We start from the raw sequence: 16,707 nt of genomic DNA, 5'->3' as shown, positions 1-16,707 counted from the left end.
ATAATAATAATAATAATACATTTTATTTGAAGGCGCCTTTCATGGTACTCAAGGGCACCGTACAATTAAAATATAATGCAATAAAACAAAGAAGAATAAAGCAAAGAATAAAATAACAATAAAACATCACAGCCTCCATAAAAATTAACAAATAAAAACATTGCATAAAACAAAACATCCTACAGAAAATTGGGTTAATGAGAGATGGTGATTAAACTGAATAAGCCTGTTTAAAGAGCAGAGTTTTAATCTGTGATTAAAAAATGTAGACGGTAGGAGAGTTTTTGATGTCTGGTGGGAGAGAGTTCCAGAGGTAGGGTGCTGAGTWACTAAAAGCTCTTGAACCCATAGTGGTCAGATGAGCTGGTGTTTGAGTGAGTTGGATGGAGGAGGAGGACCTGAGAGTGTAGGAAGGTGTGTTAGTCTGGAGAAGTTCTAAGATACTGACGGCGAGGTTATTGAGGGCTTTGAAGGTGAGGAGCAAGATTATACAGAAAATTAGAAATTTGATAGGGAGCCAGTAAAGATGCTTTAGCACAGGTGTAATATGACTGGTGGAGGGGGTTCTGGAGATGATACGAGCAGCTGAGTTTTGGACYAGTTGTAGTTTATGGATGGATTTTGCTTGTAAACCGAAAAGTAGGGAGTTGGAATAATCTAGACGTGATGTGACCAAAGATCGAACCAGAATAGCAGTACTGCTAGGTGAGAGGGATGGGCGGAGATGAACAATGTTACGGAGGTGAAAGTAGGCTGAACGAGTAATGTTACTGGTATGATATTTAAATGATAATGTGTTGTCTAGGATGACACCCAGACTCCTAACCTGAGGGACGGGGTATGCTGTGGTGCAGTCAATGAGAATAAAAAAGTTGTTGGTTTTTGCAAAGGTTTAGTTTAAGAAAGTTGCTTGTGAACCAGGACCTGATGTCAAATAGGCAGTCAGACAGTGAGGTGGAAAATATTTCCAAGTGGAAGGAGATAAATGATAAAAAGAAGAGGGCCAAGGACAGAACCTTGTGGAACACCAGAACAGAGAGTGGTTGAATGGGAGGAAAATGATTTTAGCTGAACAAACTKTGTACGGACAGAAAGGAATGAAATAAACCAGTTAAGTGATGTGTCTGAAATACCAATATGTGATAGACTGTCAATGAGGATGGTGTGTGAAATGGTGTCAAAGGCTGTGCTTAAATTAATGAGGATGAGGATGGAGAGGAATCCAGAGTCTGCAGCTGTGAGGAGGTCATTAGTGATTTTTGTAAAAGCTGTTTCTGTACTGTGCATTATGCGGAAACCAGATTGAAATGTTGCATACAGATTATTGTCAGAGAGATGGGAATGGATCTGGGATGCAACTGTTTTTTCAAGTACTTTTGAGAGAAATGGCAGATTAGAAATGGGTCAGAGATTATTAAAATCACTGGGGTCTGWTCCGGATTTTTTTAAGGATAGGGGTTGTTGCTGCTGTTTTAAGAGATGATGGGACAATTCTAATGTTAAGTAAAGTGTAATAATATATGGGGTTCATTGTAAAATATTAGAAACAATATCTTATCAAGTATAGATAGCATTCTGAGCAACATCAGCTTGGAAAAGCTGAGCTTAATTCTGACTGGACTGACAAGCTAACAGCAGGGGTGGAACTAAACTTTTTTTTTGGAAGGGKTGGCCCAGGGGTGGTCAAGGTGTTAGGAGAGCACATACAGGAAAACTTATGGATTTGAACATTCAAGATATTACTGTTAATTTCACATGATTATAACTCAGATATTTTCGGACATTTTGAGCTGAAATTTGGTGTGGTGGAAGCTGTGATCACCAACATAATAGTACAGTCAACTTATAAAATTATATCAGTTCGTGTCAGTGTTTCTTTTTTAAAAAAAATCCATGAGATTTGAAAAAGAATTCTTGAGATTACTCTGTATGTTGGTATACCTGCAAAATGGGGCAAAGTCTGTGTAATTTACGGATAATCCGTACAACTCGACACATATTCATGAATACCATTTTTGAAAAACAGGTTTGAGTTAGCAAATTATACTCTAATGAATTAAACCATTTCTCCAAACTGAGGACATTCTAAGATCTGTTTGCAACAGGTAAGATATTAATTGTTCATAACTTTTCCACTGAACCCTATTCAAAAAAGTTCAAACTGCTCATTTGAAAATGTTCTTACATTTAAAATCAGCTTACCTAAAAGTAAAAACTAGACATTTGTGTTCATGAAACAGGAAGAAAAAGCAGAAATTAAACATATCTTTTCCTGTCAATTTCACCACAGGATGAACTGACTTCACAACACTGCCAGCAGAGCTGAATGTAGTGGATTAAAAAAGTAATTTTATGAAGGAAACCTGTTGTATTGTGGCAGCTGGCGCACGCACGGTAAAAGCAATGAAAGAAAAGGGGGAAAAAAGAGCTATTAAAACCACCCAAGACACAAATTACCTCGGAGAGGTGAATAAAATCAGAACAATAGGAGACCAAGAGTGCGAACGTCAAAGTAGGAGAGATAGAGAGAGCAAGCAGCGCTTCTCTTTCTCACTTCTCTTCCCTACACTCTCAGACCCTACGTTACACACAAACGCTCCCTGAGACAGAGCGGGGTTCTCCATGGGAGCACAGCTACTTGCAGGAGCAGTCATCACAGAGAGGGAGCCGCAGCCTCGAGGTGAGTTAACACATTCATTCTTGCTGATTTCTTGATGTGAAATGTATTTTTGAATAYGAAGGACCTGCAGGGGAAAAGTCTGTCCAGCATAAGTAACCTTGATTTAGTAATTTCTTTTCTTATTCATGAGTTTTGATTTGAGCAGCAAGCATGARTATCAAAGAAACACATAAATCTAATGATGTTTAATGCTTGTAAACTTTATCATTTTATTTAAATGAACACTGCATTTGGCAGAAGTTTTATTTCCAGTCCCCATTAGCTGGTATGAAACGTTGATGCTTTTCCCACTTTATCGGGGAATAATTCTTTACATTTAAAGGAAATGCAAGCAAAGAAGAYTTTAGAGAAGTGTGTAGTTTGTGGTGCGTGACTTTGCTCACGAATCCACTGGATCAGAACTTCCCCCAGGATCATTTTCAATACCTTTATGGCTTAAATTCAAATTCACAGCTTTGAGGTGCAGGAGAGTTCAGCTGTGYCACTCGGGAGGCTGGTGTGAACATGTAAAGCATGAAAAAGTGCAAAAAGGGTCAAYATGTGAAGGTGGGATTGCAGTATATTCTGCTTGAGTGCTCTCTGAATAAACTCCGAGAAGAAATATGCCTTTTTACTTGTTATTTGATGGTATACTTATCAACTTTACTGTATTAAAAGATGAAACCTGTGAAGCACCACAGAGGCATGAATGGCAGACAGATAATTGCAGATGTCTTGTTTTTAGATTGTTTAAAGATAGGACCCAGAGTGCAGATGAAAAGGTGAGTAGTTTCAACCAAACTTAATTTATTTACAAAAATGCTAAAACAAAAGCTATATGGCATATGCAGCTCAAACAGGATAATAGAAGACAAGTTATTTCCCAACAAATCAACAAGAACATAACCAAATTCTATGAAGAGTCAGAACTCATTAACAAAAATACAAACACATGCATACAAAGACTGAACAGGAGCAAGTGGGTGTGGCAGAGRCAAGAAGACATAATACAAACTGAACAGACTAATCAGAATAGCATGAAACAAAATCAAATACAGAATAAACAACTTAACAAAAAGTACAGATTTTAAGAAAAGAAACAAATTAAAACCAAAAAAGACAGTAAAAGAAGAGGAGCTAGAATAAACTTTAATGCTGATCTTTTTCCCTGCTAACCTAAAATGGATCATTCCAGGCTGCTAATTTRAAAATGTGGATGGTGTCTTGTAATTTGAATTTAAAAAAAATCCTTGATTRTGCTACCGAGTAGGAAAATTAAGCCAGAATCACAAATGAAACAATGCAGTTTCATTAATATTCAAATAGTGTCTCAGAAGACACTTGTGCTTGGACTTTTACCCCTGTGGGATTGTTTTTTATTTTAGCCATTTGCTGTTTGCTCAAGTTTGACTTCAAAAGAACTCATTTAGAACATCAGTGGTTTGGATTCAAATACACTGTYACAATGTTAACTATTACATTTTCTTTTTCTGCTGTGACAGTGATGTCAGCACCAGTAAACATTTGTCTACAGTTTATAGGCCAATATTTCACATTTTAAACAATGCAAATAAATTCATATTTCTAAACTATGGACAGGGTTACATTATAAAGGGTACTCAAGGACATTTGAACAAATACACAAAGTAAGAAATTGTAACAAGTTGATTAAATTGCACAAAATAAGGTAACAAGGACAGTGGGAGCAGTTTTGTCTCTGTATGGCAGGGGTGCCCAAACATTCTCCCCAAGAGGGCCAAAATGAAAATCTATCCGAAACTGCGGGCCAAATGCAGTAATATATATGAAATACAAATACTTTTTTAAGTAAAATCCTGTATTTTTAACCATTAAGCTTGCAGCCAGTGCAGTGGCCCACTTTGTTTTTAGTCTGTGCACTTGGAGAAAGTGCCATACTCTCAAGCAGCAAAGGTTCATGACATTTCATAAATTGATAAAATATGGTTTTGTGGCTTTATAACGTGTGCAAATCCACATGCATGGTTGAATCTAATCTTAATATCTCTCGTTACTTGTATTTCATGTTTTATGTTTAATCTCAATACATCTAAGATATGTCCGTACCAGGAGTGAGAASTATCTGCACTACAGCCCCTTATATAGTCATTGGGCCAATGGATGAAATGACTAAGTGRAAATACTGTTTCTTCATAAGATGACATGTTACTACCTAGTAACAATGGCATCTGCTGATGGCCAAATCAAATAGTTTGGCATGCCAAATTTGGCCCACGGACCCCACTTAAAGCTCCTCTGCTGTATAGTAATGATTAGTAGCAATATTTTGTTATTGTTGAAGAGCTTTTGTCTTTCAAACATTATGTCATTCATGAATAATGATAATTACGTGGCATTTTTTGTTACAATTAAGCCGATTAAAAAAATAATCAAAAAAATTACCTTATAAACAAATAAAAATAAAAAATGCTACATAATGTAAAAGCCAAAGCCTTAGAAAGGAGTTGATTGAGAAGGAGTGCCTATTTAATTGCCTGGCTCTACATGACTTATAGCCAGAAATATGTATGGCCGAAATGGTGAAAAATGAGAATCAGTGCAGTGAGTGGGAAGCTGCTGGGATTGCAGCTCCCATCTTGTGGTGTTTGGAGGTTATAGAATAAAAAGTTATTTTAAACAAGAAGCAGCGAAAGATGTGCTTTTACAATCCACAGCCACAACTGTCATCTTTGATTGTGTGTGTGTGTGTGTGTGTGTGTGTGTGTGTGGGTGTTTGCTTCAACTAATCGACTTTAGCTATAGCTCAGATGATTTTACGAATATTCAGTTAAATGTGTTAAAGTGCAGCTGAGAATCATCCTCATATATTATGAACTCAAACGTAGTGCAAGTTTTTTTTCTACTTTGGCTTCCAAGGTGAGGACTGCCTAAATATGTTTTGTCAAGGAATGATAGTTTTATAGCATAAATGCACAATGGTAACTATGAAAAAATARTATTCAACAAAGTGCTACATATTGCCTGATGGCTTAAATGCTAAATTTTTAAACAAAGATCTTGTATAGTCCATTAGCACCCAAACAATGTGTAGCCTACCTAAACATCTTGAAATTAGCCTCTGTCTCTTTAAGAACCTCTTACCATTTCAGACATTCCTGCTTCAGYATGTCTTCACAGCAATGTTTTGGTGGAGGGGTGCTCTGTGGGGCAGGAGCTTGGCTTCAAACCTTGTGTTTAGGCAGCTCCACATGTCTACCAYAGAAAACATTGTTTTTGCACAGTATTCACTCCCCCTCGAATTTTAGCTCAATGTCTGAGTAAATTGCAGCCATATTTTTTTCCTAAGTTGATTATTCATGACAGCCATCTTGAATCAGGTTGACTACAATTGCTTATCAGTAACCAACATATAATTTTTGATTATGTTCTGAAAGTTTCATAGTATATTTTTGAAACACGAAAGATAAAAAAGTCCTCCTTTCCTAGGGATTAACATAGTTCACTGTGTTACAGATAACATTAGGAGAGGAGAAGTAAAAATTATTTAACAGAAATCCAATCAGAAGCCAATGTTTATGTTTCCTTACAAGCTAGCGTTAGCATTGCAGCACAGCTAAATACTTTATGAGTCAGATAAGTCACTTGAAACTGTCACGAGCCATTGCTTCAAAAGCAAGGCTAATGACATTTTTTTGCCTTGCCTTGTGTAAACCATTAAGGCAGATAATTATGATAGAGCATTTTACATAATTTAAATATTTGTGTTGTTGATATTGTTGCTTTAATTCAGCCAATTATATGCCATCATACTAAAAGCTCCAGCAGCAATGAATCTCATTATGCCACAGTGTTAGTTGTCAGGGCAAGTCTACAAAATCTTTAATCGTTAATTTCTCTTGCCCTTAGCATATGCTTAGGAAGTAAAATGTTATGTTTTGTAATATAATACCTTAGTACTGATTTGTCTACAACTTCCCCATGGAGAAATAGGTAAAACTTATTTCCTGTAGACCTGAGAAGGAGCATCTAAAAGAGTTATGGGATGGGTTTAATGGTATGCTTTGTTAGAGAGCCATATATCCATCTTGAGCAGTTTAACAGAAAGTCATCTGTGAAAAACGTGAGGAAAAGTTTCCATATGATTACTAATTGAAAGATTCAGACTTCTTATACAGTGTGAATGATTTAAACAGGTACTTCGTTTGCTGAAGAATTCTTTACATGTTAGTAAGAGGAATGTGGTAAGACTGACAAAGTGAGGCCAATCAGTTTTCCCGTCTGACCTGAACTTGTTAGTGTAACTGTGTCTGTGAGCCACTAACGCATGCTGTTAGTGTCCATGAATATTTCATTCGCCAGATCCTCCTGTTGGTCCACGATAAAGCCTGTTTCACAGTGTGTTTCAATTTCGCACTTCCAGAGCTTCCCTCTGCTGGGCCGAACACACAACTGTTACCTAGCAACTCACCATCCCAGACTTTGTCCCTCGTTCTCCAAATCTTTTTCTCCCGGCCTTTTCTGTCAAGGACTAAACAAAGACAGAACAAGACGAAGATAACTGTGTGCACACAAACATGCACAGACGCCCTGGCACACAGAGCTAGAATGGTGCTGGCACACTTGCTYAACTGCAAACAGCAACAAAATATAAAAAAAGCAATAAAGGAAGTGAGCGAGTCAAGTGTTCTTTGATGGAATATATTAAGATAAATGAAGCATTCAAAGGCTTGATTGCATTATGCTGCTCTGATGGACAACACATTCGCTTTCACCATCTACCTTTCTAGCAYTACCTTCAAAACTAAAAGTAAACATCTGTTGACTTCTTACAACTTAAAGTTCTTTGTCTCTAGGTTTTATAATCATGTTTTTCCCTATATATTCATTTTTCCGGTATTTAAAGCTAATTCTAATGATGTTGAGAGCTACTTAAAGTCAGCATACACATTTTACCACTGCTGAGAAAGGACAAAGGATCTGAATTAGTGTGCAGCCTTAAATTATTACCGAGGCTTTTTTTAACAAAAGAGATTAAGTAGAATATTTAATAAGCTGCTTTTTATATACACAGCTTTGTAACAGCCTGAAAGAAAAGTTGTTGCTTTGTTTTTTGGTTTTTGTCAATTTTTTCTTTGACTGGCAAATCAGTGAGGTGTGAAATTGCGTTTCAGTCTCTTCCCTCCGTGTAAACTTCTTCAAATACATTTCTTTGCATTTGCAAAATGGGATCATATTGATTACATTTTGGAAAAAGAAGAATAGATACTCTCTAGATGTTTATTCCATAAAAAACATCTGGCTGGTAAAAAAAGAAAGTCAATGGGTGTACACTTGGTGCTTGCAGATCTTATGATTTAGGCAGCGAGTCCCAGTTGAGAGATAAATAAGCCCATTACTCGTCTCCAGTCTCAAACTATGTCTGGTAAAAACTCATCTTTTCTTCTGTCTGCCTTTCATCATACTCAAAATTGAGCTCTTTTCATCAGATGACTTTGCGAGTATAGGAGGTAAACATGATGCAGGATAAAACCCTTCTGATTCATTTGCATCTTTCTTATGCTGGAAAATCCACATGAAGCAAAGGAAGTGTCAATGAGCAAATGAAAAAAAACTGAACATTTAAAATTTCATTGCACGCTTTTCATGCTAGGTGTTGCTATTCCTCGCACATTTATAATGAACCCATAATTGGACAGTAAAGTTCAATTAATCTTCTCATGTACTCAAAGGATGTATTTAAAGCTAAGCCATCAGCGTCTGATTGGAAGATTTTTAAAGCATTGCATGAACTTGTTTTGAATTACAAACATTTTTGCAACATCCTGTCATTTTTACATGTCCGTGGTTTCAAAGGCAAAGATATTTTCAAGTCTTTGTTAAAAGATATTTGGAGAAGAAAAGACATAAAAAAATACAATTGCTGAACCGTTGGATAATCTTTTTTATTATATGACAACTAGAATCAATAAGCAACAAATAGGGAGTTAGTAAAACATGCCAAATTGAGGCAAAAAAGGAAAAGAAAAGAAATAAATATTCCCTAAAAAAATCACTGGCTTTCTTCAGATGAGTAAATAACTTTTAATGTATCTGTTGATGTAGCAGCATTCATGCTAACCTGTAAAACAGTAGTCAGTATTGGTTATTATACGCATAAAACCTGGCATTAATGGCTTTAGTCTTTTATACTTTAAATCTGACTTGATGTATTCTCTTACAATTGTGATTTAGAAAGAACATAACTGCTTCACTGTTCATAGCATTTGATGGAGGAATCATGGATTAGCTGAAGGACGGTTGTAACCTTTATTGGTACACTTACAGCCCATCTCCAGCTCACACAAACTAACCTCCACTTGTACAGAGACTGAGTCATCAGTACAACAAACATTGGTCGGARACAAACACTTTCTTTGAGTAAACTACAGTTTGGAATGTTATTATCGGATGAATCATGCCATACACCATATTTCAATATTTTTATTATTGAATAAAAATGCAGAATCACCACCTTAGCAGGAAAACTTTCCATTTTTGAGCGCACCAAACGTGCCAGAGCTGTTTATCCATCGTTAACAGTGGCCCTGCTGCTATAAGGCCTGCACGTTCACAGCAGGCTCCTCTGTGGGGGAGGAGCTGTGGAGGGAGGGCTTTAGCTCAAAGGGGGAGTGACCTGTCAGGTGTGCTTGTTCAAATTTTCAGGCTAAGTCTACAGTTTTCTCAGAGCTCCTACTGGAGCTTTAAGGTTATGCTCAATTGATCCACTTTCTGTTATAGAGACTGAGGTCAGGGATCTTGTGAGAGACTTTCRTATAGTTGCAGCTAAAGTAACTGTCTTAGTTAAACAGCTTCATGGAGCTTCAGAGATGGAAACCACTTGTCCTGGGTTCTTCAGTGTCTGAGATGCTGTTGGGCTCCTCAGCCAACCTGAGAGACTGTGCTCCTCCTGAACTTCAGGTTGCAGTTCAATTCAATTTTCTCCAGCTCTTCACCCTTGGAAGAATATGTATTTGATGACGCAGTGGAGTTTGTCCAGCATGTATTTATGTGTTTGTTGACTTAAATAAGGCTTGCTACCATGCCCCTAGTAGTGTCATTCAGGGTACCTCAGGAACATGGGGTTTCCGTTTCCCTCCTATAACCATTCTGTCTCTGAACAACTTTAGTGAGGACTTGGTCCACATGCTTAAAGATCAGGTTTATATAGTGAGCAATGGACTTTGCCAAGGTTGAGATTTGTCGTTGATTCTGTTACTTATATGAGCAGAGGTTGCACAACCATGGGGCAGACGGGGGGTACAATAAAGCAAAGTATTGTTGTGCTTTACCTTCCAGTGGGATGGAGAATGATGTGTGGGCATTTTGATGACGCACACAACAAAGGATCTTCTTTTATGAACTTTACTCGCTCCAGTAACAGGTTAGTTTACAATCACAGCTGACAAGTGATACACTAGTGGGAGCCATGAGTGCCTTGCAACTAGTAAAACTGAATCACAAATCTTGCAGTGGTAAACTAGTCAAAATGACTCAACACTAGATTTAAAAAAAACCTAAACTAAATACAACAGTATGCACATACATTTATAAAAAGCTTAAACTACCTCACAGTATTGATAGGTATAGACTGGGGCAGCCTCTGTAGTGATCTGAMTATTGTTCTGTTGTGGTGAGTAAGGAGCTGAGTTAGAGTGAAGCTGTGAATGTACCAATTGACTTMTGTGATTTACAACCCTAATCTTAAGATCAAGAGCTAAGAAGAGGGACTAAAACATTTAATAAATTTCTTAAAGATCYCTGCTYAAGATGTTGCTCTTTCYATCCAGTCTCTAAACAGCAGAAAATTTATTATTGTCTGTGGGTTTAAGACAGACAGAATGTTGAAGATGTATATGTATGCCCACTGGGTAAATTTATCACAAATTCTTAGTAATTTCATTATAGTCCAAAATACCATTCTTGGAATAAGTCCTCTGAGGCACGTGTTTAAAAGTATAAACCCATGCAAACCTTTGTTGTCGCTCAAATGCATGAAAACTCTTCTTTGTGCAGAAAAGCTCTGAAAGCAGTGTAGCCGTTGCATCCTCTGGAAAACAGAGCACTCAGCAGTCATTTACAGTCCATTACAGTTTCTAAAATCCATTATCCACACATACGACACTGGTTGTGTTAGGGAGTCCAACTGGGCCTTCATGGCCTTATGTGCCTGTGTGTGATGATAAATACAGCTGCAGTAACACTCATCACTGCTTGTTATCATGGGATAAATATAATGAGACGTTTATGACAAACACCAGATGGTAGGAATTAAACCAGCAAAGTGTAAATGAGTGATYACTTTACCCTTTTTCTGCAAAAAGGAGAAATCTCAACCTTGGTGTGGACGGTGATTGCAATTACACATCTCAGTTTGGGGCAAAAATAGTCCTTGTTATAAAACCTGCAGCAGCTGTAATACCAGTCAAAATTTGTTCAATTTTCCCAGGAAAATGATGTATTGGAGCCAAATTGATCTTTACCTGTTTGCAGGCTAGATAACTGAGGAAGAGTCTTAGCCTGAGTGAAAGATTTTGATGATGAAAACTGTTGGAATAGCTGTGTTGTATACCTGTGCCACATAAGTCCTTAAGTTTTTTTTTTCTTTCTTATTTTTGGCTGATTGTTGTTTTCCTTCTTAGTTTTCGGGCAGGAAACACATTGACTTCCATTATTAACTGAATGAGTAAAGCTCAGTAGATGTTTTAAAGACCTTCAGGGTCATGAAGGGTAAGGCAAATGTATGTGTTGTACACTGCAAAAATTAGCCYATARTACTATATTATAGTCTGAATCTTCTCAAATCAAGTAAAAATAATATACCAGTGCAGTAAGAGGATTACACTTCGCAAGTCTTTTTGAAATAAAGAAACAATTCCAGACTAACAAGATTAATAATTGAACACACTCTGTTCTTGCTTAGTACATCAGTCTCAAAACAAGATCAAAAATACTTTTTGGCTGGACGTAAGATTTGTAAGATGGTTAGATGGATATTTTTTGCTGATTAGAGTCTCACAGCCTGAAATGACAGTCACTTTATCCCAAGATGCTCGTGCTTCTGTATTAAGAAGTTAAAAAAAAATTTTATTCTCGTGCAAACTTGGAAGATTTTCCATGTGTGAACTATGAATATTTTTATTATTGTGAAAATTTATATTTTCAGTTTTCATTTATCAGGAAATCATTGTCACAGCAAGAAATACTGTAGTCTTTGACTGATGATGACAGAAATAAGCGAGGTTGAGGGGGAACACTTGCAGATGACACAATTTGTGCAGAAGTAAAAAAATAGGTTTCAGAAACTGTGGCGTTTGAGGCAGGAATTTTTTTAAATGGTGGTGCACACCACATTTTCAAAAAGGCAAATTTTGCTTCTTGTTCACCACTGTTGCCTTACATTCATGTGCACACACTTTTCTATAATGCATTTATAAATATTTAAAGCACTGTATTGGATTTGATTTGACCCAGCAGATTGTATTACTATTTAAAATAAAATTGTCATGAATTTAGCCACAGAGAAAATAWATGGATGTGACCATTTCCTTTTCGTTGTATTAACTGTAGTTCTCATCTATGTCCACTAGGTGTCACCACTTCCACAGAAGATGTCAAAGAAGCCAACTTGGAAAGAACCTCCAGGAACAAACCAGAAGAGAAACTGAGTTGCAAACCTCAGTAAAAGACATTTGTCTGGAAATCAGTCTTGACTGACCAATGTCATATATTGTCACAAACATGGATCTAAAGTGTGCTTTTGTTGACACTAGGAAGTTAGGAACAAACTGGAAGAGCTGAAGCCAAAAGCTTGTCATACACTGAAGATCTTTTGGGTCTTTTTTTTAGGAATGATTTGCCTGGACACCCCAATTAAACATGTTTTAAATCAGAACGAGAGGTTGAAACKTATGTACCTACTTAATAAAAAGTGAGCATCTTTCAACTTTTCAACTAAGCTGAGAATAGAGCCGTGGTTCCCATGCAGCCTCGGCTGTGATGACTTTAGTTTGTCTCCAGTGAAGCACCAGTAATAATGTTGTCAAAAGTGACGCTGGGTGTCATCCTTTCCCTTCTCATCCTTCTGACTGTGGGTGGTAATGTGCTGGTGTGCCTGGCTGTCTGTGCCTCTCGACGCCTCCGCTGCCTCACTAACTGCTTCATTGTGTCGCTGGCTGTGACAGACCTGCTGCTCGGCCTCCTGGTCCTCCCGTTCTCCGCCCTCCTGCAGCTCAACGACGAGTGGCCGCTTGGCCCCGTCTTCTGCAACTTCTACATCTCCATGGACGTTATGCTGTGCACGGCCTCCATCCTAACTCTGCTGGCCATCAGTGTGGACCGCTACCTGGCAGTGACCATGCCTCTGCGTTACGCCTCACTTGTGTTGCCGTGGAGGGTTGCTTTAGCCCTGATGAGCGTTTGGACAGTTTCCGTGGCCGTGTCGTTCCTGCCCATTCAAATGGGCTGGAACACGGTTAACGGCACGGTGCAGAACCACGGGCCRTGGGCTTCAAAGAGGAGGTGTCGTTTCGAGCTGAACAAACCTTATGTCCTCACCGATTCCCTTCTCACCTTCTACCTGCCTCTCGGGGCGATGTGCTGGACCTACCTSCAAATCTTCCGCATTGCACGGTCTCAGGCCAAGCGCATCATCAGTGCCCAACCCATTTGCATCACCAGCTACAACAGCCGGAACAACCCCGCCACCCGTACCACTCTGGTTTCCAGYGCCACAGCCGTGGCACTGAGAGAGCACAAAGCCACACTGACTCTGGCAGCAGTGATTGGAGCGTTTGTGGTCTGTTGGTTACCTTATTTCATATTATTCACGGTGCTGGGTTTAAAGGAGCATCCAGACCCTGGCATAGTACCAGAATTCCCCATAGTGTTGTGGCTGGGCTACGCCAACTCAGCCCTCAACCCCATACTCTACGGAGCCCTCAACAGGGACTTCAGGTCAGCTTACAGCCACCTCCTGAGATGCCGGGTCCCTTCTTACACTGGGTGGAGAAGTCGACAACCATCTGCTACTGTTACAGCAGGTGACACTGTTTAACTGAACTTCTGCATTCCCAACTATTTTAATAGTTTTATTTATTAATCAGCAACAGTCTTTTGCGGTCAGTGTGAACACAAGACCAGTGGTTCCTAAACTTTAATGCTTTTGACCCACAAAGCAAAAGTTACAAAAACTCCTGACCCTTGTGACTTGTTCAACTGAAGCACAAATCTGATTGTTGAGCCATTTAATGAAGCATTTAAATTTTCATGAACTTATGACCATTGTTTTAATTTATTTGTAACAGTTAGAGCTAAATATGCTACTGGCAATCATTTATAAAGTTTGTCTGACAAGTGGAGTGAGTCCCAGCTCTTACTGTGTGGACTACAGGTCTGCATAGCACTTGATATAGTTTTTAGACAGAAAGGTAAAATAATAGAAACAATTTTAGTCGTGATGCAAAGTTAACAAACCATTTTTTGGTGTAACCACTTAAGAAGGTGCAGTTTTCTGTCTTTTCAAACAATCCTGAACACACTGGATGGCTGAGCCTCACCATCACTTATAAGACTGCTTGTTTTGCTTCACGCTGAACAGTTCTTATTAATCTACACTATGGGATTTGGGGGTCATTGTCCTGCTGCAGAGTAAACTTAAATTGAATCAGACACCTCCCTTGTGATATCGTATGATGGCTCAGTATCTGTTTACAGTTTTCAGAATTAAAAAGAARACTGTATTTGCAGAAATGACAGCTTAAATTTCAAGGGACCTCCACCTTGCTTCACTTTTGATGCAGGYACTCATAATCAAACTTCTGTGAACAAACGTCCTTCAGCCACAGACATTTCTTTTTAGAATTTTTACCTCATAAGCCCAGAACTTATACATCCAGTTTTTAAACACCCTGTTTCTTTCTGTATAGTTGAGTTGCTTGACCTTGTCAGAGACCTTTTGGCCACAAATGTTCAATGAAGACCACTTTTTGATAATCTTCACTAGACAGCAGATGAACATATCCAGTGGGCTTTTAGCCAGTTCTGAGAGTGGGTCATCTCACGTGGCAAGAAARTAAACTTRACGTGTTTATTATCACTTGCATTTTGTAAACTCCTTAAAAATGTACAACTTGAGTGTGTTTCATACCCGTCTAAAACCGCTACATTGTACTGTTCTGTTTCTTTCTTTTTGCATCTTTCCATATTGTATTTTGCCTCTCCTCTGTCCCCACTTCACATCTTAGCCAGAGAGCAGCTCACAGAGATGACACTGTTGTGTTGYCACGCCCCCGCAGCCTGCAGGGCAGCTCTAACAGATCAAAACGTTACGCTTCAGGACATGAACAGCAGGACAGCCACACCAACTATCCACTCTGCAAACGGCAGTGCTGCCACAGATGTCAAAGGCAATGAAGGGTAATTACTTTAAAAGTGTTGTGAACATCATGTGTATAGTGCTGTTTGAGACTGCCTCTTGCTGGAGTGGCAAAATGACTGCCATGAACTCATTTGGAGATAAATTCCTTCTCATTTTAGACAACATTTCTCTAAAACACAAAGTCTTCCTTATTATCAATTTCACAGAGTTCAGGTTGTGCCTAGCTGGAGCTGATGAGGTGGGTGCTGTGCTCATTTTACAACCCAGAGTCAGAACCCATCAGCCTGACGAGAATGAGTAACAAACAGACCAAAGATGGACAGCAATGTAACAACCCCCCACATACTCAGTCCGTCAGCAGAGCCAACCATAATACCACATGTAAGTAGATATACTGCACATACTGACATCCCCGTGGCCCTCACAGGCCATGTCTTGCCCAGAACAAATGAACTGTAACACAGATCCTAGCTGTGTCATCCACAGTGCATTAGGCCATATGGCAATATGTTTATTAGGCCAAGAAAATGCGCTAACAACACTGAGGAAACACGTGATCTATTTGTACAGCCTGCTTTCCATCCACTGTTTGTGTTTTGCCAAAGAAATTAAATAAAAGTTTGCAAAGTGTAAGTTAGTTAAAGCTACATAAGTTTTCTTTTCCTTTGTTAATGAGAGACTCTGCAGAGCTGCCGAACTGAGGTACATTGTAGAAACACAYACAGTCTGATCCAAAATGAACAAATTGAGTTTGTTTATGCATTAGTACTGTTTTTAATCTATTAATGGTCATCACGTTATTATGTGTAGTAGTTGTTTATTCAAATGCAAATTTTTTGATGAAAAAATTGTTCAACCTTCAAGCTATTCTCTGTTGTCGGAAACTAAAATAACTGAAAATAAGATTAGAACATTTTTTTAAGTTTTGAACAGAATTTTTCAGTGTATTTGGCTCTCCACTGTATCCCACATTGTATACATTTACTAAAAATGCACTTTTAAAATACTGAGTGCTGTACATTCATATACACTGCAAAAAATGTCCATCTCGCCAAGTCGTTCAGTCTTACATCCAGCTAAAAAGTATTTTGGATCTTGTTTTTAGACTGATACACTGAGCAAGAGCAGAATGTGTTGGATCATTAATTTTATTTCAAAAAGTCTTAACAAGTTCACTTGTCTTACAGAGATAATTTAATTTGTGACGATTCTGACTACAACCTATTAACTTATTTTAGATGGCTAACTTTTGCATTGTATGTGATTTTGTACCGCCCGTAACCTTAAAGTTGTTTTAGTGATTGTTTCTTTTCATCTTTGTATTTTGACAACTGTAAATAAATATAGAAAAAAAAACTTTGCTTATCTTCATTTTTGTCTACCTTTTAGAACTCACTCAACTCAAACTTCAACAAGACTAAGGTAAATCAAGATCCCAGCAGGGGCAGCATTGTGGATCAGTGGTTAGAGCTGTTGCCTCACAGGAATGAATGTCGCAGGTTTGCCTCCCAGCATTTCTTTGTAGGGTTTGCATGCTCTCCCTGTGCATGTGTGGGTTTTCTCCAGGTGCTCCAGTCTCCTCCAACAGACCAAAAACATGCCTGTTGACCGGTAATTCTTAACTGACCATGGGTGTGAGTGATGGCGTGCATGG

General features: G+C 38.4%; 1 protein-coding gene across 1 annotated transcript; it reads left to right on the top strand.

Moving 5' to 3' along the window:
* Nucleotides 1-12,329: 12,329 nt before the first annotated feature.
* Nucleotides 12,330-16,466, top strand: hrh2a (histamine receptor H2a). The gene is made up of 4 exons (XM_014007229.1): nt 12,330-13,716; nt 14,920-15,091; nt 15,260-15,434; nt 16,443-16,466. The coding sequence occupies exons 1-3, from the start codon at nt 12,711-12,713 to the stop codon at nt 15,285-15,287; spliced, it is 1,206 nt and encodes a 401-aa protein (XP_013862683.1). The 5' UTR covers nt 12,330-12,710; the 3' UTR covers nt 15,288-15,434; nt 16,443-16,466.
* The last annotated feature ends 241 nt before the right edge of the window (nt 16,467-16,707 follow it).

Source organism: Austrofundulus limnaeus, unplaced genomic scaffold, assembly GCF_001266775.1.
Source record: "Austrofundulus limnaeus strain Quisiro unplaced genomic scaffold, Austrofundulus_limnaeus-1.0 Scaffold1, whole genome shotgun sequence".
Classification (NCBI taxonomy): domain Eukaryota; kingdom Metazoa; phylum Chordata; class Actinopteri; order Cyprinodontiformes; family Rivulidae; genus Austrofundulus; species Austrofundulus limnaeus.
Note: the sequence above shows the minus strand (reverse complement) of the source record. Positions and strands in the feature narration are given on the sequence as shown.